This window comes from Pezoporus occidentalis, unplaced genomic scaffold (genome assembly GCF_034315485.1).
Source record: "Pezoporus occidentalis ecotype Australia unplaced genomic scaffold, CSIRO_AGI_Poc_V1 ctg49, whole genome shotgun sequence".
Taxonomy (NCBI): Eukaryota; Metazoa; Chordata; class Aves; order Psittaciformes; family Psittacidae; genus Pezoporus; species Pezoporus occidentalis.
The window spans coordinates 3,680,672-3,704,622 of record NW_026915824.1 but is presented as its reverse complement, the minus strand read 5'-3'; the positions used below and the strand labels follow the sequence as shown (position 1 = coordinate 3,704,622).

The 23,951-nt window shown below is 37.5% G+C and overlaps 1 protein-coding gene across 1 annotated transcript in view; it reads left to right on the top strand.

Annotated features, from left to right (window-relative positions):
- Nucleotides 1–23,951, top strand: part of BANK1 (B cell scaffold protein with ankyrin repeats 1) — a 140,685-nt gene that overhangs the window by 56,967 nt on the left and 59,767 nt on the right. Inside the window, 1 exon segment of the mRNA XM_062636739.1 lies at nt 2,289–2,485. Within this exon segment, the coding sequence (XP_062492723.1) occupies nt 2,289–2,485 (197 nt within the window).

The window sequence follows — 23,951 nt, the reverse complement described above, 5'->3', positions numbered from 1 at the left end:
CCTGACGCAAGCTAGCCAAAGAGGCATTCCATACCACAGCACATCCATACCATAGCTAGGTTTAAACCGCAACAGGAATGAGGTTAGGTTTTCCCTGCAGTTAGCAAAGTAGTGACAAGAAGTCAAATGGCTATATTCTGGTGTAACATTTATATATCTTCTACAGAAAAAAGTCCAGTTTGTGGAACTTCAGTTAATATGTTGAGCAATGCTACTACTGCGAAGTCTTTTTCCAGTATACAAAAGGCTGAAAATGCAGGACATGTCCCTGTAGGACAGCCAATGACTGCAATATGAAAGAGAACTTAAGAAAGCTATAAGAAACTCTGTAGATTCCCAAGTTGTAGTCCTGCTGGGAGACATGTGGAAAGAGTTTGTCTGGAGTTGAAGAAATCACAAAGTTACAACAGAAATGGGCAAGTTGAGCACAAAGAAATTACCAAGACTAACTGGTATTCATAAGAGCTCTGAGGAAATTTTAAAGTAAAATAGCTGGATTTCTAACAGTACTGTGCAGTTTTTCAGTTCTGTAGTACTGGAAGGTGTAACTGTGATGCCAAAGCCCAATTTCTCTGGGGACCTTGAGAACTGGAAGCAGGTTAATGTGTTGTCTCTACCAGACAAATTAATAATTGTGATGAAATAATTTTTCTGTAAGATGAAGACTTGCTTATAGATTTCTTGTCGTTTTTTATAAGAGTCATCAACCCTGATTAAGTTGATCAAGTCAAGTCATCACATGGATGAACATCTGGCCAAAACCAGGAGGCAGACAGTTGGAAAAAACTTAGGCTAGTGATACAAAATGTTCAGGGTAGTAAGGAGGAGGTCTAGCTGGGGGGGGAATGGGAGAAAGGCTGTATGAGGTTTAGTAATTATGCAGTAAAATGTCAGATGATATTCATTGTAGGTAGAAACAAAGTGATGCATGTGGAAAAAGTGGTCCTATGTTGTCATACAGAATGAGAGGCTTTGAGCAGCCTATTAACACTGAGGAATAAGACCACGCAGTTCCATGATAACATCACCTTGTTGCTAGGCAGCAGATCAAAAAGCGAATGAAATACCAAGAATTATTAGAAAAGAAATAGAGAACAAACCAGGACATAATTATGACAATGCATAAATTGCATGGCTCACCCACAACTTAAGTATCATGTGCAGCTCTTGTCCCGTCATCTCAAAATAGATATATTAAAGTTGGAATATGTTTAGAAAAGAGCAATGGGGGTTATGGAGTTGATTCTCTGTAAGGCACAATTAAGTAGACTGGAGCTCTTCAAGAAAGAATCTGGGAATGAATAAATCACTTAGAAGGGCAGAGAGAGGTGGAGAATAACATGAATTAAGGATTGTCAATTGAACCTAGCAGGAGTCAGGTTGAAAATAAACTAGAGGAAGCAGTTCTTCATGCACTGGGTAGTAAAGACTGCCAAAAAGACCCTGAGGGTGCATGAAGTTGGTGGTGCCTGGAGCACAATGAATACATAGTTGGAAAAGAGGTACATTTCATGCTGATATATAGACAAATAGCTGCATAACAAACCAAATTAGAGTATGAAGGCAAAGGGAAGTATTGTTTATGCTTGATCACTTTTTTTTTTTCTTTCTGTTCTTTGTTGTACTGTATAATTTGTGGCATCTTGTAGAGCTGGAATACAGGACTATGCTGAAATGATAAACTGACTTCAGTTTAGCTTTGTCCAAGTCCTCTAGGGTGAAAAATAAGGTCTCTGATAGAAATGAATATAATACTTTCTCAGGTAAATCCTAAAAGACCATTATCTAATACATTCATCTTTAAATTCCCTGAGGTTTTCATTACAGATAAGCAAAATTTTGCAAGTCTCTGGTAGTCATGGGAATTTTCAGAAATGTCTTTTAATATGAAAACATAGGGCCATAAACCTTTAAAAATGCCCAATTGAAGTGCTGCAAACTATAAACACTCCTAAAGCATTAAATAATATACACCTAAGCCAAAGCATTTTTTGGCTGTAGAATTTTCTTCTCCTTGCAAGAAAACTTATTTCTTAATAGAACTTAAATGCTTTAAAATCCTTCTGTCAAAACAAAGAGATTTCTTAGTTAGACTAAAGGCTCCTTTGTTAAAATATATATGTGAATTGTAAACCTGTTAGTTGGAGGAATTGTTCTTTGGATAGAAGTTCTGTATTAGCAGTTTGATAACTGTGATTCCCTAGCACTAATATTCAAAGGAATTTTGTAAAAGAAGGTGTTCTATAAAAGCAAAACTTCTTTATGAAAGCTTTTGTTTCCATATACAGATAGCTATTTGGAAGAATTTCCTACTCTCCTTCACTGCGCAGCCAGATTTGGATTAAAGAACCTTGCAACTTTTCTACTCGATTCTCCTGAGGCCACAAAGGCCTGCAAAATAACCAACAAATATGGAGAGGATCCAGCAACTATCGCTGAGAAACACGGACACAGGGAACTAAGAAAATTAATCAGAGAATTGTCAGTAAGTCTGTGCGCTTTTTCATGTCATCTGTAACAAGGGGAGTGTGATGTGCTACTGAGATTGCATAGTATGACCTCTTGTAAAGCCTAAGATGTTGCAGTCCTTCTGTCTGGAAATATTGTTATATTATCCTGTCTCCAAAAGGGTTCCAAATGGGGTACCGCCACTTTCTTGACGCAGTGTCATAATGGAGCTTTGCATTGCTTAAGTATTGGGCATGTAATGGAAGGAGACCAGCAAATCATAAGTACCACGTGTGATCTGGCTAGGTTGGTTTTTTCAGCACCCAAGCAATGATTATATTGTAAGTAGTCTAGACCAACTGTCTGGAGTAGAAGATAAAGATTTATCTAAGAGTCACTTTAAAAGTGACTTTGAACTCTCTTAGTATTGCCACTCCTCAGCATTCAGCAAAGAGCGGTTGTCTTGTCTGCTTCATTGTAAAAGAAGGCTAAATTGTACCATCCTTTGTTAGATGGAGTAAATCTTTCTTCAGCTAAGTATGCAGGAGTCATTTTAGGCTTTTCACATGAAATGTAATAATAGAATAAAGGTCTGTGCAGAGTTTTAGCATGCGAACTATTGCTAATAAAACCTAACTGAATTGGTAGTATAAAAAGCAATATACTGTAGTAACATTTGACAACTTTAACCTGTTTTAAGTCTTTATTGTGCTAACTATAATATGAGCAGAGATGATAGTTCTTGCCCCAGAGGTTTTAAAGCCTAGAGAACAGATCAGGTAAATCATATATTGAAAGAAAGACAGGGTATGAACATCGGCATAAGTAAGCTGATGTTGTAAGCAGCTTTGCTGGTGGTGTGGGTTTTTTTTAACTATTTTTGGTAGCAGATTCCATGTTCACAGACAAATGGTAATGACGGACATGCAAGAAGAAAAAATACAAGGAGTTAGAGAACCAGAAGTTTCATTTTTCTGTTAGCCAGTCACCTTGATGTAACCATGGATAGACATAACACCAAAGATGGCATCTAAAGAAATAAATAGGTCTGTAGATTATGTAGGGGATAATGCTTTGCGTGACTAAGGAGGAAAATGCAGAAACCTAAGGATAATTTAATATAATAAAAGATATCATAAGGAATGGAAATACTGGCTGACTGAGGTTAGTTATTAAAATTCTAGAACAAGGACATGGGGATTGATCCAAGTTTTTTCTTTGATACAGTTGGCATCTAATGTAGAGGTGAAGGATAGGCATTGGGAAAACTGAAGATAGGGTTACTGTGATCAATGTTGAACCATGAAGATGGCTTTAGCAAGGTTTGGGGTTTTTTTTCAGTAAGTTTGAGGGGAAGAAAATGGCAGACCCTAGAGCCTGAAAGTAGTAAGGCACTTTTGGTTGTGGTCATGGTGTTGAATGAGAATATGCTATTTATCTTTTTGTTCTTGAACAGCTATGGATACAGGCTCTGAAAACACTGAGGGTGGAGAATATCTGCAAAGCAGACATTTCTCCTTTTCTAACACTTAAAGAAAGCTCATACCTAGTTGAGGATGTGATCTGTTGTGCTTTCTGAAGTGACAGAATATGGCCTTGCGTTTTCTGGACAATGAATCTGAGCAGATCTCAAAAGCACTGCGAAGTTTTTTCTATCGATGCAGTGCAAAGGGATGTTGTACAGAGGTGATACTTTTATCTCAGTTTTTGGTACTGTAGTTGAGATGAAGAAAATGTGATCTCCTTTCCAACCAGTGTAAAGCTGTCCACAAAGCCATAGTTGTCTCACAGTCATCCTTGCACTGGTCAGAGAGTTCCTGCCAGTAGCAGTCTGTAAACTCCAGAGCTTGGAGTTTACCAGTTTGTCTTCAAGAGAATGGAACTGTGTTTCCCAACATCCCTACCTGTGGATCTGGCTAGATGCTGTCTTTATAGGGTCAGCTACCCCTGGTACATGCTATGTGCATAGGATTGGTAAGAGTAGGCAGAATGTGAATAAGGTGGTACTTAACTCTTAGTGAGATACCTAGATTTCTTTTCTAAGATGGTCATATGAGTCTGAGCTGAGCATAGAAATAGAGTTTCCATGCTTAATTTGTCATGTTTAGTGATAATGGTTGATTCTGGAGAATATTTCTTTTTTTCATGCTAGCATTGTAGAAATTCACCCTCCTGCACTTCAGACATATCTTTGTTGTGCACTCTATATGGGGCTGGAGGCTTCCAAAATTGGGCAATTTTCTTTTTATGCTTAGAAATGCACTCATATTCAACCTTGTGCTATAGTTTGGGGCATCTGTAAGAGGAAACATAAGCACGCATGGTACAGGCAGACTACAGCTGGTGTACATTAAGAGATTATATTGCACTCTTATGGTCTTTCTAGATTTTGGTAGACTTTGTGACTGATGGAAGGCAATGTTTGTGAGGGTGATATATTTCACTCTAAAAAGTATGTAAAATATGTATATACTTCTGATTAGCTTTTCTTTTTTAGTAGGATAAATTAGTATAAAATTATCAGTCTGAAACATGGATTTATAATGATAACTGACTTTATGCAATGTAATTTTTCCCTAAAAGGTTTCCGTCATGATACGTATCTGCTATTGTTTGCATGGAAGCAGTTATCAATAGTGGATCTCTGTTTGGTGACTGCTCTCCTAAGTGTGAATACTTTTACTAGCACTGAAGTATAAACAACTCTACTACCATCATAAAGAGTGTCTAGTCTGATTTGGACATGCTGTGGTACCACCCATTTTCAGTTGATTCTAATGACATGGCTTTCTAATGCAACACAAAAAGTGGAGCATGCTTCAATTTTGCCAAATGTGTAATACAGTATTTTAGACATGTTAGCTCCAGTCACTGGAAGAAAAATGGCTTATTTGTGTCTCTGTAATAGTGCACTTAAGAACAAGAACACTTACTGTACTTCTGTAATTGGTGGGAATGTGGAAAAGAAATATTTGCATGGCTCTGAGCCAAGCAGAATTTAGTTTAACTGCATACCAGGAAATTCCCATTACAGCTGGAGTATTGAAATTGCTCATTGTTACAATACAAGTACTTTTTACTTGCCGTACCTCTCACTGTTTTAAAAATGTTACCTGTGTTTTGCCATTGCTTTAAGGAATAACTCCAAAATATACACAGTACTTCATCACTTCTGTCTTAAAGAGCAATAGAGTTCCAGAAAAATAACTGTATAAAAGCATACATTCACTTTGTCCAAAAGCTTGGAAAGTGTCTTTCATTTGCCTTTGTGCTGGAGAATCCTTAGGGGAGTAAGAATTCCCTGAGATGGTGTGAGAGAGAGAGGAGAGAGAACAGCAGAAATGACAACACCACAAAGCTACCTTTGAGCCCAGGGCTTTGCTGCACAGCCCTGTTTGTGGCTGGTGAGCGCATCAGTTCTCAGGGCTCTCTGGTGATGCAGCTGTGCAGCTCCCGTGTCCCGCAGGCTTACTGGAAAGGTGCTCAGCATTCGGTTGACAAAAGTGAACTGTTGGAGCTGGTTAACTTGCACACCGGGTCATCTGTATCGCACAAGTTCCCTGTCCTTGTTTAAAGGGAAACCCTCTTTTTCTGCAACTGGACACAACGTTGATGTGTGGAGTGTTAAGAGCCACAGAAGACAGATCTGGAGTGCCTGGCAGGCATGCTGGGAGCTGACCTCCCGATTTGTGTCAAAACAAAGCACAGGGGAAGAAGGATCACTTAACATGTGTCAGGCTTCTGTCGAAACAGCTGTATGAATGTAGGGGAAGAGATTTTCCCCTTTTAGTACCAGTGTTGCAGGGACCTTAAATGCTAAACACCATAGCTTTTAAGACCCTGTATAGCATACATCCATGAGTGGTAGCATTTGCTATCTCTGTCAGAAATGCTGCATTTCAAACACTCCTCGAAAATGTCTCTTTTGTTCTGAGGGAACACTCTAAGACTTGAACCATTTATGTTAAAGGTATTAAATGGATGAAGCTATCCCTTAGAGTCTTCACTGGGGATTATGATAAAGCACGTTCTAAAATGTGCCAGCAGTTTATTAAGCAATTATTTCTTGCATTTTAGCACAAAAGCACCTGAATGGAGATTCATTTCCAATTTCTACATATTTCATTATAGTTAAAATGAAGTAATTCCCTCTTCTGTAGCATAAAGGAGGGATATTGTTTAATGTTCTGCAATAACATCCTCAATTGTTAGTCTTGTTATTTTGTTCCTCTATACAACTGAGTACTTGAATATTTTCCATAATTGCTTTTAGGCTGAATTGCTTGAATCAGGTGTGTGAATTTAAAATGAGTGAGAGACATTCAGTAGGAATATTGGCAGGAATCCTTGTCTCAGAGTATCTGAACCCATCTGAAGGAGAGATGATGAGCCTTTTGAGCTTAGCTGATCCAGCTGATGGCTCAAGTGCCAGTAAGAAAGGCTGGAATACTTTTGGTTTCCATTTGCCACAGGCTCTAAACATCTGCAGTCAGTTGTTAAGAGTACCCATGACAGGCAGTACATTGTTAAGCCGTGGTAGTTTGCCTGGATATCTGGGCCCTATTTCAGATGTTTGTGTTCTGCATATTCTCTGTCCCTGAAAGCTGCTTTGACACTACTTTGTTGTTCTTCTTGTTAGCTATGGTCTTCTAAACCTACGTAAAAGTTCTGCCACCAGAAAATAAGGAAGGCACTTAAATGAAGTTCTTATCTAGCCCACAAAGCAAGACTTTGAAAAACAGAAGAGAGAAAATTTCTAAGCATTAGGTGACTAAGGAGGGGAGTATGTTCAATTTGTGACCTAATCATTTAAAACTGGAAGTCACATTGATAGCCATTTTTGTCATTTATGCTTTGGTATGGGCGTAATTCTTTTGTTCCAGCACTTTGGGTTGGTAATTTCTACCTTCTTTTACAAAGAACTGTGCTGCTGAATGTGTCGTAGTCAGGAAGATTACCACTTGTAGTATACATCACAGTTCCTAAGAAAAATGCAATGCAGAAAGTGTTTTATTAGTTGTTTAATGCAAATAACTTCCAATTGTTGGCTTTGGCCTTTAATGCAGATTCCTAGGGGTGGTATAAATGTTACTTAAATATAAAAGCTGAAACAATCATTTCATGTTTCAAACACACAGTTGAGACAGCACAAATTTGGTTTTATATATAAAATACCTTCTAACATTCCAGAGTTGGTTGGCTGAAATCTAAGGCAGAAAATGGAATTTAATTGATTTTTTTTTTTTTTTTTTTTTTTTTTTTTAATCTGCCCAAGATCTGTGGCCAGGTCTGTGACAATCCATGGAAGAGCAGTGGACTGATGGAAGAATATTCTTCCTCTGCCACCAGCATATCTCTGCCTGGATTTCTTGTTCAATATAATTTTCTGTCTGCCTGCTTCAGCATCCCTTAGGCAGCTGTTGAAAATATAATACGTGTTTAATTCTGTGCCTGTCGGTGAAGTTGCTTTAGAATTGAGAGACAGCGCCCTGGATAGGCTTTTTACAAGAAATTTGGGCCTTTTTCAAGAAGGGAGAGTTACATCAATTCCTTTCTAACTCTGTTGAGATACATCCTGCAATGTCTAGATGCATAGTTGCTCAGTTCGCTGCTATTATCGGTTTCTTCAGTAGCAGAAAGAAACATAATCATAATTGTCACTCAGAGCCTGTTTTATTGAAGACACATCTTTTACATAAGTTGGGGTGGGGGAGAAGGTTTTGTTTCTGAAATGCTAGCTATATTTTTATAAGTTAGGAAACTTAAAGGGTATACAGGGATGTATGTTGGCAAGTAATTCATCCATGTACAACTCTTCCCTTTCCATCTCTTATTTTGAGCTGAATGGTTGAACCAGAATACAGAATTTCTTCAAGTATCTTGATGAAACAGAAAACAATCTCCAAAACCGGTGTATTGTAGAAATTGAGTGTACTTTTTTCCCCTCACTTGTTTTATGCAAGAAGAATCTTACCTGGCTTTGTAGCTCCCATGTCCAAGTAATAAATCTTTAGACAGCAGGAATCCCAAGAATTCTCATTATTTGCTAGGGAGTTCCAGAAGCTCATCAGGAATTATCTTTTTTGAACACATAAGTATGATTCTTATGTTTCTGTTTAGCTTTGTTTTTCTGTAAAAGGCTATTTGATATGGCAGAGCTCTTCAAAATGAAACTATTATAGTTTTAAATCTGGTTGCAATATCTTCTTGAGCTATTAATTTTCTGCTGGGGAACGACCATGTGTAGAAAGATGAAGTGGATATATATTAAATAATGTTAAGTGAAATTAACTTGATTGCTATCAATATTCATTTAATTACTTTAAATGATACAATAGTATTGCACTGGCCCATAGCTCATTACTTTCAAAAAGCTGGAGGAGTGTGCGAAACAGAAGAGGATTAGTCTGGTTTCTGAAATTCATGCTAATCCACTAGTGATTCCTTGGTGAAGTCTGATGGGATTTATTCTTGCCACAGTACTTTAATGTTCAGAAGTATTGGTTACATACATCCTTTGCAACACCAGAAATTACTCTTAGTCATTTCCAGTGTATCTCTTTGATACTTTCTCACTGATTGGATATTCACAAATCAAGTTCTTAAACTTCCTGAGGAACTGGAGCTAAGTCCTATGAGCTTCTGCCAGCTGATATGCAAATGTTAAACTATGATTTCCATCAGATACTTTGTTCTCTTTCTTTTCCAGAATTGCTTGTGGAGAGGCATCCTATTATCAGTGCTTGGTGTTGTATATCCAAGATTTGTTTTAGGGAGTTGTTATTTCTACTGGGTGGTATTTCTCTCTTTTCTTTTTCACACATTCTGAGGGACATGCTCTCTGTAATAATAACTTTCTGGCATATACTGCCTTTTGAGGTCAGACAATTTATGTTTTAGTGAATAGATAAGTTGTACTCTGAGCTTGTCTTTAAGGAGAAAAAGCTAGATTTCTCATTTTTAAAAAATCACAGTCATTACACTAAACACATTTTTAAAGTTTCTGTGTAGACTTTTATTCAGGCTAGTACCTTGTACCTTAACTGTGATTAAACCTTGTCATAACTATGCAATTGAGTGTAACCTTGCAATAACAATGACAAATGGAACTGCAGATTTGGAAACCTTCTATATGAGATGCCTGTTGAAATTTATGTGTAATTTAAAATGAACTAGGATGTTTTTTCCAAAGTAATTTCTAGTATTTTGTCTCATCTTTTGATATTCTATAACTGTAGTCAGTAATTTGCAATTCAGCATTACAAAATGCTTTTACAATTTTTAAGGGAAACTTGAATGCTAGTAGAATTTCAGGCGAATGCTTGTGAATTAGAAGGAGGACAAATTATAAAGGGTTCTGTGATAATACCTCTGTTGTTAAATGTTTCTAGGATTTTAAAACCAAGGTGTTTCCAGAGGTCCTTTTGTCTGTTTTGTTGACAGGGCAACATCAGCAAAGATACTTAGCTAAGGGACTTTTTGGGAAGGTGGGATAGGGAGCGTCCAGTTTTTCAGAAGTAATTTTTAGGCTGAAAATCTCTTTCATCTGCATTGATAGGCTCTGAATTTGAACATGTGAAAAGTACCTGGCTAAGCTGTTTATGTTAATGGAAATGCAAATAAAATACTTCACAGAAGTGAGAGAAAGTAAAAGCGACCATGTTATGTTGTTGTAGACATCAGTGGCATGCCTATGTCAAATCTGGCCTCTGCATTTGAGTAGATAAGGACTCTACACTAGCCTGAGGAGGTGTTAGAAGGTATATGGTTAAAGATAAGTAGAATAATGACTGTTTTTAAAGTAAATGAGCTGCTTCTGCTTGAACTCTTTCATGGTAAGCAAACAAATTTTACATAAATATTGTTCTGTATAAGATGTAATTCCTCTATTCAGCTAGTTAAGGTACCACTGAAGCTAGAAGCATAGGAAGGATTTAACAGGCTAGAGATGTTTGTGGATGTTGAGTACTAAAAGTACTGTGTCGTGTGCTGTTTACATCATGAGGGCATTAATCCTCTGCACAAGTTACAAACCAGTTGCATGAGGTTAATGGAGAAGCTACCTCATAGTTGTCAATTAAAACAAAAATTCATTGCACCTTTTCATCAGCTTTTCTGCACTTTCTGTTCCATTAACTGTATTATTAGGTGAGAAAGTTGCCTTTTTATTTCATCTTCCTCAAATACAGACATCTCGGAAGCCCTTACAATGCAAAGGAAAAGGTGAAATGATCTAAAATCACCTGCTAGCTCCAGGTTTACTACAGAAGGGATTGCTGGGGCATTCCAGTGGAAGGCCTAGAAGCAAATTTGGGGTCTTGCCTCTGTCATTGGAAGCAATTTGAAGATATATGTATAACTGTCAAAAAGCAGGTTTATTTTGATACAGTATATGTTCTCAGACTTTCTGGAGTATGCCCTTTGGCTGCCTCCCAGTGATCTGGAAGGAATCAAACATCTAGCATATCTTGCAAGTTGTTGAGCACAAAGAAAGATAGCATATCAACAACACCTTTCTCCAGCCTCTCAGAAGGGAAAAAAACAGAAACAGAAGAAAAACACAGAACAAAACTGTAATAAGGGTTTTTCAGCTTCATAGGGGAAAATGAAGGAAAATTAAGAGGGGAAAGGAGCTGTTATTGTGGTAAATATCATCTGTGAGCCAAAACCACCTACCTTTTGGGTGATATTGTGAGGTCTGAAGGGAGCTTTTTGATCTCAAAGCCGTAAGAAAAACTAGGTGGGGAAGGAAGAATTCATGGGTAAAGTTACGTAAGAGGCTTGACATGTCCTTAAAACCTGAAGGTTCAGAGCTCTGCACAGATCTAATAGTGACTTACCAGACTTTCCTACAGCTGTAATTTATTGCTTAGTTAGAAAAATTGTCTTTAGGCTCTACATCAATAGAATGACCATTAAGGTAAGGCATTTCTCAAAGCTACCAAGCCCATTATATGGAAACTGCTTAAGAAAATCCATTTCTGCCCTGCAGACTGTTAGTACTATTTAACATAGCCATACGCAGTCTCAGTTTAGAATTCTGTCTGAGGACCCTGCACAGAAAGCACACTCTATTTTGCCTTCTATTCTTCCCACCTCCACATACTGTTTTACAGTTTATGATTCAGTATTTCACTGCCAGAACTATAGGGTGTCTAGCAATAATTATTTCCTTTTCTTGTGTTTGATACAAATTTAAAAATGGTTTTTGAGTTCCCACACACTACCAAACTCAGAAGAACATGCAGCAATTGACATGCATGTGTTCACTTTTATGAAGAAAGCCAATATGTTAATAAACTGCTTTATAATGCATGTTTAATAAAGATCCCAATCACTAGAACTGAAATTGTATGCTGTGTCTGTATCAGATCTGGGCAGCCTTCCTCAACCTCATGAGCTACTTCCCAGAATCTTCATATGGCTGGTAACGGAAGTGTATGTTTGTCAGAGGTTGGGAGTTGTTCTTAGGGAGAAGTTGTTAATGGTTCTCTGCAGTTCTTACTGTGAGTGTGAAGCGTATAACTTGATCTTAGCACTCTCTGATGATGCCAATCATGTGAGCCACGTTGACTTGCCTTTGCATGCTCCTGAGATAGCAGGTTATTTTGCTGCATCTCTATAGTCTTGGGGTGACCTGGAAACCATCCTTGAAATATTGGAGAACTTCTTAAGACATGCAGTTGGCCACCTGTGGCCGCCTGAATTCCAGCTGAGTTCATCTGCTGTTAATAAATACCACTTTCTGAGAACCACAAGAATGAAAGTAGGCAAGAAAGTCTCCTACCATATGGAAGACACTATCAAGACTACCTAGGGAAACACAGAAATCGGTCTCTGTGCCAGGTATGGAAGTAATATAATAAGTGTGGCTCCTAATTAGATCACTTAAACCTTCAAAGATATTTTTAAATGAGATATGATTTTTAATAATGCTGTCAGTTGATAGCATATACTGTCTTATGTAAATGGATCAAAGGATTTAACAAAAGTTTCCATGGAGACTTCATGTGACTCAATGTGCTTTCCAAATTAAAGTCTTGTGTTGGAAAAGGAAAAGAGGTTAAAGGTGACAAAATCTAGTACCAGTATATAGATCTGCAGAAAATTCTGACCAGCTTATCCTAGGGGCACCTGTCATTGACAACACAAGTGATGAAGTTATAACTGGAAAGTATGGTGATTTCTATAGATTTCTTTGTTCCTCTCTTCATAAAGGTAAGCAAGATAGACCTGGATGCAGGCCTGAGCTAATCATGCATGAGCAGAGAAGGAAAAAAAAGCCTCCTTCTGGAAAATACAAAATAGATAATTTCAGATATGTGAAGGCAATCATGGCTGAGCTAGTAAGTGCCAAAGAAATGAGTGTGCATATGCAGTGCGTTGGGACTGCACTGTGTTATGTTGAGGCTCATAAAATATAATATGTTTAGTTAGAGTTCAGGCACTCAGTAAAACAGGCTTCTCTCAGACCCTTGGCTGTGAGTCATTACCGAAGAACAATAATGTACAGTGCCAGCATATTGTTCAGGCAGCACTTAACTAGGAGGAGTAGTTAAAAGATTTACTGGAGTTGAAAATTTCCAGAAAGGTAGTAAACAACTGGGTGTTTCGCAGTGATTCACTCTCTATTGGCAAGCAGTAGGTGCCAGTAAAAAGAGTAGATGGTAGAAGTACATGAGCAGAGGCTTTAAGCAACCTTGGAAAAATGCGGAGCTGGTGGGCTACTGTTGGACATTTCACAGAGCAGAAATAATGTACCCAGGGCATAAATGAACAAAACCATACTTTATAAAAGCTGAAGTTTTAACTACTTATCACAGCAGAGTTGGAAAAAGTAGATTTGGAACAGAAAAAGATAGAGGGATTTGCACCTACTTGGAACTGAGAATTTGTTCTTAGGGAATTTTTTGAATCTGACTTTTTCCACAAGCAACTGAAGATCAACAAAGGTGAAAACATACATTGGACAATGTATGCTGATCTAAGTAGAGACAGAGAAACTAAAAATGATCACGAAAGTGTCTGGAGTTCAGAGGTACTGTGACTATGAGCATCAAACTAGGTTATACTGTGGTACCCTGTTCTCATAAACATATTGTCTATATTTGGTGTTTGTGGTGTATCTGACAAGGCTGCTAGCAAAAATAAATGTCAGTATTGACCAAACGAGAACGATTTAGCAGGATTTCAAGAATTTTTAAAGTTTAATATGCTTTTAAAAGCTTCTGTAAATGAAATGGGTCATGGCTTTGTTGGTGTTGCCAAAGAAGTCCTTGAGGACTGAAGGGAAGGTTGGCTATAGATCTGTGGTCTGAACACTATGTGGCAGTCTGTTCATAAAAGAAAAATTGCATATTATGGTTGGGATGAACTTTGTGATCTACTGAAAAGAGAGGTGTGTGGGGGTTATGGGTAGTAATGATGACAATAGTACAAAATACCAAAAGTTCCATATTCCCAATTATTACTATAACTAGAAGTTTTTCTGCTATATAGGTGGTATTTCTCAGTTAAGTCTATGGCAGGGGAGGCAGAGATATTTTATACTTGCATTGAGGGAACCATATGATTGGAGACACAGCTAAGACTTTTCACATATATCAAAAATATAGGCCAGATCAAGTGAAAGAATTCATTATTGATAGTCGATGAAGGATTGGCTCCATACAGAAAAGTAGGCACGGGTTTGTTTGTATTGCTGGGGGCAGGGGGAATCATGTATTCTGTATTTTTATTCTGATTTCCTTAAGAGAACCTCAGAAGAGCTTTCAGTAGCTCTCGCATGAAATGTAGATAAACTAGTGACTGGATATATCAAATATTTATTTGCTGGATAACACTATACTTAATAATATATGAAAATTGACCATATTTACATGGAGTCATGAAAGGCAGTAGTTTAGGTTGCTTAAAGGATCACTGTCAAATGTACTGGCGACAATAAGTTTTAATATAAATTGGCAAAACCACAACAAAGGTTGATGGCAAGGGTAAAAAGCTTTGCAATTAGGTGCAGGTTTAAAAACTTGAGTGCTTCTATACATTATTTTCATTCTTAAAAAGCTAGTGGAAACAGTATTAAGTAGCTATGTGCTAACAGGCTGTAGAATTATACTTGGATCTGTATTCAATCCTGTCAATTGTCAGAATAATGCAAATGAATGATTGTCATCTGTAACCAATGTTGTGCTTTGGGTAGCAGAGGATGGTTACTGTAAATGGGAAGGGCTACAGCAACAGATAACAGTCACAACTCAACATGAATCTGTTATCTAGCTCCTCTCAACAAAAAAACTGCATTTAGAGTGGTCTTAATGATTGCAAGTTTTATTGTTTTCACAAAAAAGTGGACTATTTTGCAGACTAAGAGGAGATTGCCATAAAAACCTGAGGCATCAGGACTGTAGGATCTAACCTATCCAGAAGAAAGAAATGGGTTGTTGCTACCTGACAGCAGCAAGGTTGACATATTTTAGAGAACCTGAAAATCTACCCACATTTACAAGGAATCATGTGGAGTATTTGGATGTTACTGATTTGTTTAGTTACTAAATTGATTGTAAGACTTTTAATTGCCAAGGACCCTAGCTTCATGATTCTTGTTTTCCCTGATGTTTTATGAGACCTGAATTCATCATACCCTCAGTAAGTTTGTGAGTAATTTTTGATATTCGAAATTGTAATTTGACCTTTCCTTTGTGTTTCTCTAGCTACAGATATTTCCATTTCTAATACTTAATAGTTGGGGAATTTTATTGTGTTCACTGTAATTCAGTTAGCAGTGAAATGTTAATTGAACGCTGCTAGTTTGTTTAGAGAATAGTGCTAGATTAATTTGCAGATTTTTCTGATTGGATGAAGTTTTGTGTCAGATTGGTACACAAATTGTTACAATGGTCTTATAATTGTTATTGATTCTATTGGCACAACACCAAACTCATAACATGCTGGTATATAGGATAGGAATGTTGTCAAGAATTGTTCCTATGTGATTTGGGGAGTAAGTGCTTCCATGGTTACTGGGTTCTGCAATTTTTGGTCTCAGCATTGAGGAAATGTGTGTGAACATCTCTATCTCTAAATCAGTGTCAATAGTGCAATTAACTGAATTATTCTGGTCTTTGGCTCATAACATTTGCAATTCTATGTTTTTAGTGAAACATTTTGTAATTTTAAAGATGTTTTGTATTATAACCTTCAAATGTTGCTTTAGGTGCAATATTCACATATCAGTGTGGCTTTTATGTGAAAAGTACATGATGCTCTTTCCTAGAGCTCAGACACACAAAACATCATGCCTTTAAATGTGATGTTATGAACAGCAACTGGAATTATCTCACATTACAAAAAATTACCAGTATTTGTCATCCTATATAGCAATAGTTAATTACAAAACTGTATAGTACATTTTTTGTCTCAGCTCCCACAGGTTCTAAGCATTGCATGCTGCAAGAATGCTTTTTTCAAGATTTAAAGCTCAAAATTTATTTGGTAAATACATATGTTATGCAGATTAGACACACTCTGTTCCCATCACCTTGAACGATCTGCAAAAATTACTAGAGATCTAAGTTTAGAAATCCCAACAAAATCATTGCCCTGACCCATTAAGCTCATATTCTACAGCTGGTCATAGAGGAGGATTAGAGATAAATTGAGTCCCAGACTTTACATGTGGCATTCCACATTTTAACTACCAAGAGGTGTGAATGTCAGAGCGCTGCATACCAAGCCATTTATTTATGAGAAATGGACCTGCTAAATCTTGGGCCTTCCTGCTGTTTGCAAGCTTTTGGATGTAGATTTTAGTAGACTACTAGATGCTGCTCCCATCACATCTTATCTCTGAAACAGGCCAGAGCCATGTGTGTGTAACATGCCTGACCCAACAAAAAAGTCAGATTCCATTTGTGATTTGGATCTATTTCTAATTATAATTGTGATAGTGATGTGCATCTTTTATAGTAGTGTTTGCAGGAGCACAGAATTGTGTGTCTCTTGTGATGGTGAATCCTTTTTCTCTTGTTCAGGCTGTTAGTTAGCCATTATTGCTAAGTAAGGTTGGTTAGTCTGAGATGGAAAAGGCCTAATTTTATTCCTAAAGAAGCTTTAATTTCTAGAAAAGGCTTTTAACAAATATAGTTCTGGGTAACATAATATTTTGCTGAGATCCTAGTTATATCCATGTGGAAAGCTAAGATTTTTCCTCAGGCAGGCTCTAGAAGGTCTTTGTCAGTTTTTTTTCTTCTGTCTTTTTACTATTACTGTCTTTTTACTATTACTTTCTCTTACGCATCCAAAGCTGGTAAAAAAACAGATTTAAATATGTCAGGCATCTTTAAACCAGCCTCCATCTGGGCTTAGTCCTGCATTGCCAGCTTTGCATGCCAGCTCTTGTAGAATTGGCTTTAAAAATACTCATCAAACGGAGTATTAGGCCTCTGAAGCATAGGTTCAGTTGATGTCACTAGGCCTCTGGAAAAGGAAAAATGTCAGTCAGAAAAGTACTTTCCAGGGAAAGATTCTTTTCCTAAATTTTTTATACAAAAAGCTATGCATTTTGCTATGACTTTGTTCCATACTTCCAAGCCCTCTATAACCATGTCATAGTTTGGGTGTTTTTACTGTCATTTCTTCCTTGTCACTTCTTACCTCAGTCAAAATTATGTTCTTTTTTTTTCATTGATCAGAGTAGTGTAGCACTGTTTAAAAAAAAGCATAAATGCGATTGGGGCTGTCAGGTTTTACTTTGTACATAGGAATAAATAGGATGCTGTTTTCTAGGGTTAGAGAGAGATAAAGAGTTTAAGTCAGGAAATTTTGTATATGTAGAGGTTTTATGTATGTGAGGTTTTTGTGCTACCTAAATTATGTATGCTAATAGAATTATGGTGCTTGTATGAGAGATGCTTTTGTATTAATTATGTATGATGTGAATTTGTTAAGAATGTGTGAAGCTATTTTAGTCTAGTTAATTTTCTCTGACCTACTAGAGCACTGACAGTGGACTTGGAACACAACAGAGCAGTTGTTCAGCCTTGCATGTTCTTATTCCCCATAGAGAAATGTTTCATACCTTTACCTCAGAAGAGACTTTTTTATTTTGAAGTATGGGTCTCTGACTCCTCTCTCTCTTCCCCATTGTAACTCCACTTATTGCCCTCGGTGGGGTTCACTGTACCCATAAATGATGATACCCTTGGACAGGTGCTTTTAGGTCTACAAAAAAGACAGCAAGTCTGCCATATCTAATACTGGTTGTGTTGCTTATCAGCATACAAAAAGAAGAAATAGCTAGACGTTCAAGCATAGCTCTGCATGGCATTTTCAGTTATAGCAAGCTGCAGTGATCTGCTACAACAAGAGCAGCTATAGTTTTGTCTGTTTTGCCCACTTTGAGGAACATTAAGGCAGCCAGGTTTTTGATGTTCAGATCATGAACAGGGACTTGATAGTTTTTTGAGCACAGAAAACTTGACCCAGGCAATTGACTGAGAGCAGTGTAGGGGAGAGGGACCTGGGGGTCCTAGTGCACGACAGGATGACCATGAGCCAACACTGTGCCCTTGTGGCTAAGAAGGCCAATGGCATCCTGGGGTGTATTAGAAGGGGGGTGGTTAGTAGGTCGAGAGAGGTCCTCCTTCCCCTCTACTCTGCCCTGGTGAGACCCCATCTGGAATATTGTGTCCAGTTCTGGGCCCCTCAGTTCAAGAAGGACAGGGAGCTGCTGGAGAGAGTCCAGCGAAGGGCAACAAAGATGATTAAGGGAGTGGAGCATCTCCCTTATGAGGAAAGACTGAGGAAGCTGGGTCTCTATAGTTTGGAGAAGAGGAGACTGAGGGGTGACCTTATTAGTGTCTATAAATATATAAAGGGGAGTGTCACGAGGATGGAGCCAGGCTCTACTCAGTGGCAAACAATGATAGGACAAGGGGTAATGGGTACAAACTGGAACACAAGAGGTTCCACTTAAACTTGAGAAGAAACTTCTTCTCAGTGAGGGTGACGGAACACTGGAACAGGCTGCCCAGGGAGGTTGTGGAGTCTCCTTTCCTGGAGACATTCAAAACCCGCCTGGACACATTCCTGTGTAACATTATCTAGGTGTTCCTGCTCTGGCAGGGGGATTGGACTAGATCATCTTTCGAGGTCCCTTCCAATCTCTAGCATACTGTGATACTGTGAATTATCTGTGGCGAGTAATACAGGTTAGAGCATTACTTCTGAAGAAGAGACAGAATTTGTCTGTGTGACACATGCTATATCTGTCTTTTTGTGAAAAGAAAAACAGATAAACGCTCTGGGAAAATAGTGCAGCTAGTCTAAGAAAGAAGAAAATGTAGGGCAACATCTTGAGTTTGATAGCAGTGGACACAGAAGGAAAAGAGCATTTTGTAGTAGTTCCATATGCCAGTGGAGGAGTTAGAAATTTTGCAGCTGTATACCTTCTCCAAGCAAATGGATATGTTCTACAAGAAAATTATTAGAAAGAATAACCTAACTTCATAAGAAAAGGAGACATGGGTGCTAAATTCAGAATTTAAATTCAAGTATAGCTTGTTTTCCTGTAAATTCAGACAAAAAGTAGCCTTTTTTCCCGAGAGCTTTTTGTTCCTTGTATACAGACTTGCACTTCTTTGATCACACTCAGCGTCTGAGTGAAATAGGTTATTGTGTAGGTAATCAGTAGCTGTTCCACATCCAGGCTTTTGCCATTAAACTTCTGAATCTTTAGATCCTGATTTAGGTGAACATAGTATCCTCATCCAATGTTCACAACCACATTGTAGCTGGCAGTGCAAGATCCTCCTGTGTCTGTACCCTGTATGTGTCCTTTAAAGAAACTTGAGCACTTACATGACAAAATAGAAAATTAATTCTAAGTGCTATAGATAAATCTGCAATTTTAAAAGCTAGCAGACAGGAAGACCTTATTTGACAATCAGTATTTTTTTAAGTGCCTCCAAGTCTTAGACCTACTGTAAGTCTAGTAATATAGTGGAGATGAACAGCTAGAGATGAATATAGCTAAAAATGCTTATAATAAACCTTTGTTTGCAGATTAAATGGATTATGAAAGAGTACATGTGCAGGTGGACATAGAGGTGGAATGTTTCAAACTTCGAAGTGGGAAGGGCTGAAGAAGTAAAAACTATTTTTACAGAGGTAAATTTTGTTTTTAAACTCGGGAAAGTATGCACAGGCTTTTGTGTTTGCTTGGTTTGTTTTGCCTGGTGCTATTTCTCTTTGGGCTTTTCCCTGCCACAAAGTTTGTGGATGGAGAAGTGGGTTAAGGACCTATAGAATAAGATGCTACTGTGTATTACAGTGATAGTTAGGAAACGTTTTATAGGCGAATTATGTTATTAAGTGTATGGTGACAACATTCACAACCATATTAAAGGAAAAGTAACTTCAGTGGCAACTGAGATAAGTTATCAATTTGTTTATATTTAGGTGATTCATTATATATTTTGTAATTTGCCAAGTCTTTATCCAACAGTGAAGAACAGCTAGATTTAAGTGATTGAAAAAAACAGTAATCTATTAAAAACAGATTAAAAAAAAAAAAAGGAACAAAAGGAACAGGACAAAATATCAGAAGGAAACACTTCAGAACAAAATTAGTCCTGGCAGCTATTATTGATTCTAGTGAAAACAGCATGACTCCTTGAGGTTTTTGCTGCCATGACCAATAAAATGTAGTCAGTAAAGAAGGCAGTGAAAGGTTTGAACTTTTTTGTCTTCTGAGTCATGCCCAAAATTGGTTTGTTCATGTTATCTCACCTCTCATTTTCATAAGGAACTATAGGCTATTCTTCAGTAAACTGGGGGAAGTGGCCAGTGTGTTATGCTATGTGTGCAGCAGTGGCAAGGTTTTTTGAGAAGCCAGGCTGTTTATGAGAAGCATGAGGAGAGGTTACATATCTGCTATCACTCTCCATGCTACAAGAGAGCTATATAAGAGACAGAAATGCTTTTCCTGCCACTTTATCTGTCTTGCCCCTCCTTTCTTCCATTTCTAGAAAATTTTGGAGGATCCAGAGTGCAGCAGATTGTGCAAGTCTAGGGATAGTCTATTTCTGTGTTTGCAGTTCCCAAAACTTGCAGTATTACCAAGATGTTTTGATCGGGGCTCTCTAAATGGTGTTTACTGTAGCTGATGATTCATTCACAGCTGTTCCAGTAACTGTTACTGTATCATTTATACATTTCATACAAAACAGACAAATTAAGTTTGGCAGGGACTCATGCTGTAGGAGCTCAAGATTTGTAACTAATGCAGGAGGCCTATCTCTTTGAAACCATCAGATAAGGGAGGTCTTTTGAATTTAAGGAATGTTTTGGGGTTTAGTTTCTGACACTGTGGATCTGCCATGTCTCCTGTGAATAGAGCAATGGAGGGAGGTCTCCCTGTCCTGCTTGAATGTGAGGGGAGGAATGGTTTGCTATTCTCCTACCCACGTTCTCTTATGTTGAAGTTCACACTCAGAACCACCTCCTTGTTTTGGGATCACAGAAAAGGCCAGTATGTAAACACTGAGGAGAATCTAAGAGTGCCTGAAGGCAGGCCAGTAAGATATTTTACCACCCTTTCTTGACACTGATAAATTGCACAACTCAAATTGTGATTTTTGTACTGCGACAGTTTGGAAAAAACTCACAGATTGATAGACAGATATTTACTGAGGATTTCAGAATAACAACATGGAATTTGCTAGTAGCAGAATGGCTGGGGCTAATGCAGAAGGCTCTTCCAGGCTGCATTTTTGCATGCTAATATGTGTATTTTTAATCCGATTTGGACACCCTTGCCTGTCTGAATTTGCTAATCTGACGTTTGCTAATCTGCATTTGGGGTTTGGGATTCCCCAGTGTGTTCTGGGTTACCCATTCCATAAACAGGGATGAGTCATACTCTTCTTGTGAGTCTATTTAGACTCTCTTGGAACTGTAATTGGAATTAAATCACACAGGAGGTTCTGCAGAGTCATATGATAAGAGTGCATGCTGGTTGTCTCTAATTCAATTGCTTGGGGAAAAGCTGCAGCACTTAATGGTTTGTAATTGAAGAGTCTGAAAGAAAATGAAACCTTGATCCTGTGATTTTATTTTATTTTTTAATGCATATTATTATTTTTTAGCTTAATGGTAAGAATTACTGGGGTTTAGTTCTTAACACACAATAATTTTAACTAATATAGCACCATATTATGCCCAGTCATAGGTAATATGCTGTAATATTAGTGATGGTGATAATGTATTATCCTTCAGATATATTATTCATCAAATTAATCACTTGGATATTTCTTTTTAATTTCATTTGCCTTATTCCTTTAGCCTGGTTTTAGCCCATTATATGAAGGAGATTTGAGCACCTTTTAGTAATTTTTGCAGGTTTCTCAGTAACAAAGGATGATTTTTTGCTTTTCCAGTAAGGCCTATGTGTTAGTAGAGAGCTTCCTCTTTATAAGATACTTTTTAAGGGATCTGAAATGTTAGGCATAAAAACTTGGTACACATAAAATTTTGAAAACATAAAAACCAAAATCGGTATTCACAAAACATATGACTGTGGTTCTTTATGAAGTGTTTCGTGTTTTCTTCTTTTTTTCACTTTTCTATGACTGTTCTAGAAATGCTTAAGCACCAGAAATAGATAGAATTTGATGCAAGCAGAGTAAGATTTTGAGGGTGAAATACCCTGTTATGGAATCATCAGCATCATTTTTTATAGCACCTTCATGAGAGATGTTAGTAGTGAGTCTCATTTATACCCATGTAAGTGATTACAGCCAAGGCAAATCTGGTAGCCAGGAGTGTCTTCTCTGTAAAGCCCTTTTGTCCTATATAACAACATTTAGCAATAGCCCTTCTCTTGATACTTTAATAATTGTTATTTGAGAAGCAGCACTTCCTGGCCTTGCGTGTTTGTTTGTTTGCTTTAACTTTTGCATATTTAGTTGTCTTAAGCTTTGAGCAAAACAGTACAGGGCTTCAGTGAAACAAATGCAAAGATGAAGATGAACTTGTAAGGAGTAGACAAGCTGTCAGAGAACTTGAGAGTGTTCACATTTTAAAGCTGTTTGGCATGTTTTTAAATACTCTTAATGATTAATGAAGTTTCTTATTTACAGTTCTGTGCCTGCTTATGCAGGCCTTAAATACTGGATTTTAAAGATGGTTTCAACTAAAAATATTTGATGCTGACTTGTCAAAGTACTGCTGAGGACCAGAGTCTGATTTCACAAAGCTTAATGATGTTTTTTCAGCAGATGTTTCCAGTTTTTATAATACTGTTGATCTCACTTCTAGAAACACAGTCTGGACTGGTACAAGTGTGTTCAGATGGCATATGTATGTGGGAAGTAGCTTTCTCAGAATGTCTCAAGCATGATTGTTCTAGAAATGTGTATGACATCAGGTCACTATTTAGCCATCAGTATTCATGGCTGAAGTATATTTTAGAGCATAGATTTAATCTGACTTGACACGTGGCAGAAAACGTCTGTCATCTGCTGGTTTTATCACTTCTTTCACTTCTATATTTTCAAAGTAATTGGTGGAAAACATACATTAATTTTTTTCTGACAGGAAAAAATTGTCATTTTACGTTTAACCTTAGTGCCCATTTCACAGAACTTTAGTTTTAAGCCCTTTTTTTTTCTTTTTAGTTTATTCTTACAGTTTATTGAAAAGAATTCTCTCCTTTTTGCAGCTCAAGCTTTAATTAATTTGATCCTAATTTGTACAAGTAGTGTGGGTAATGCAGTTCTTTCCATTATGTCAGGCAAGCCAAAAGATTACCATTTTCTACGCTTTATTTTATTCTTTTTTTTTCAATTATTTTTAGTTTTATTTTTCATTTTTCTGGTAAAGCAGTGCAGTTATTAGATTTCTCTTATTTTTAGAAGTAAAAGGATTGCAAAGAAGCTTTCAATACTAGCTGAAGTTGATTTTCATTTGGAAATGAGGAAGTTCTTGACCTGTGTCAAAAGTTTTCGTGGGGGGGAACGCTTTCATAATTCCAATACGTGTATAACAGCATTAAAGTTCAGATAGAATGTTATCCTCTTTATTCATGTGTCATTTCATTAAACTGGGTCCTGTTCATATCATATATCTATAGATTTATGTTTGTGTCATGCTTGCTCTGTATTTGTTACAGTACGTCTTTATATAGCAATGCATACAGTTGGAGAGAGCCAAGTTGTACACCAATTTACATCCACTTCCTGCTACAAGAATGTGAAAATGTAAGACTAGAGTCCATTTCATGGGAGGAAAAAAAAAAAGTTTGCTTTGATGGCATTAGACCCAGGAGTAAGAGCTCTTTAGCGACTGTAGGGAATAGAGATATATCCCTCAGTGCTTGGAACTGGATACTATTTAGGTTCAGAATCATGGATCCCTTGGACTACAGCACAGTTCTCTTGAGCCTCCATGGAAACACTAAGGCAGATGTTTACATGTGCCCTCTGCCTGTAGATTTATGGGCT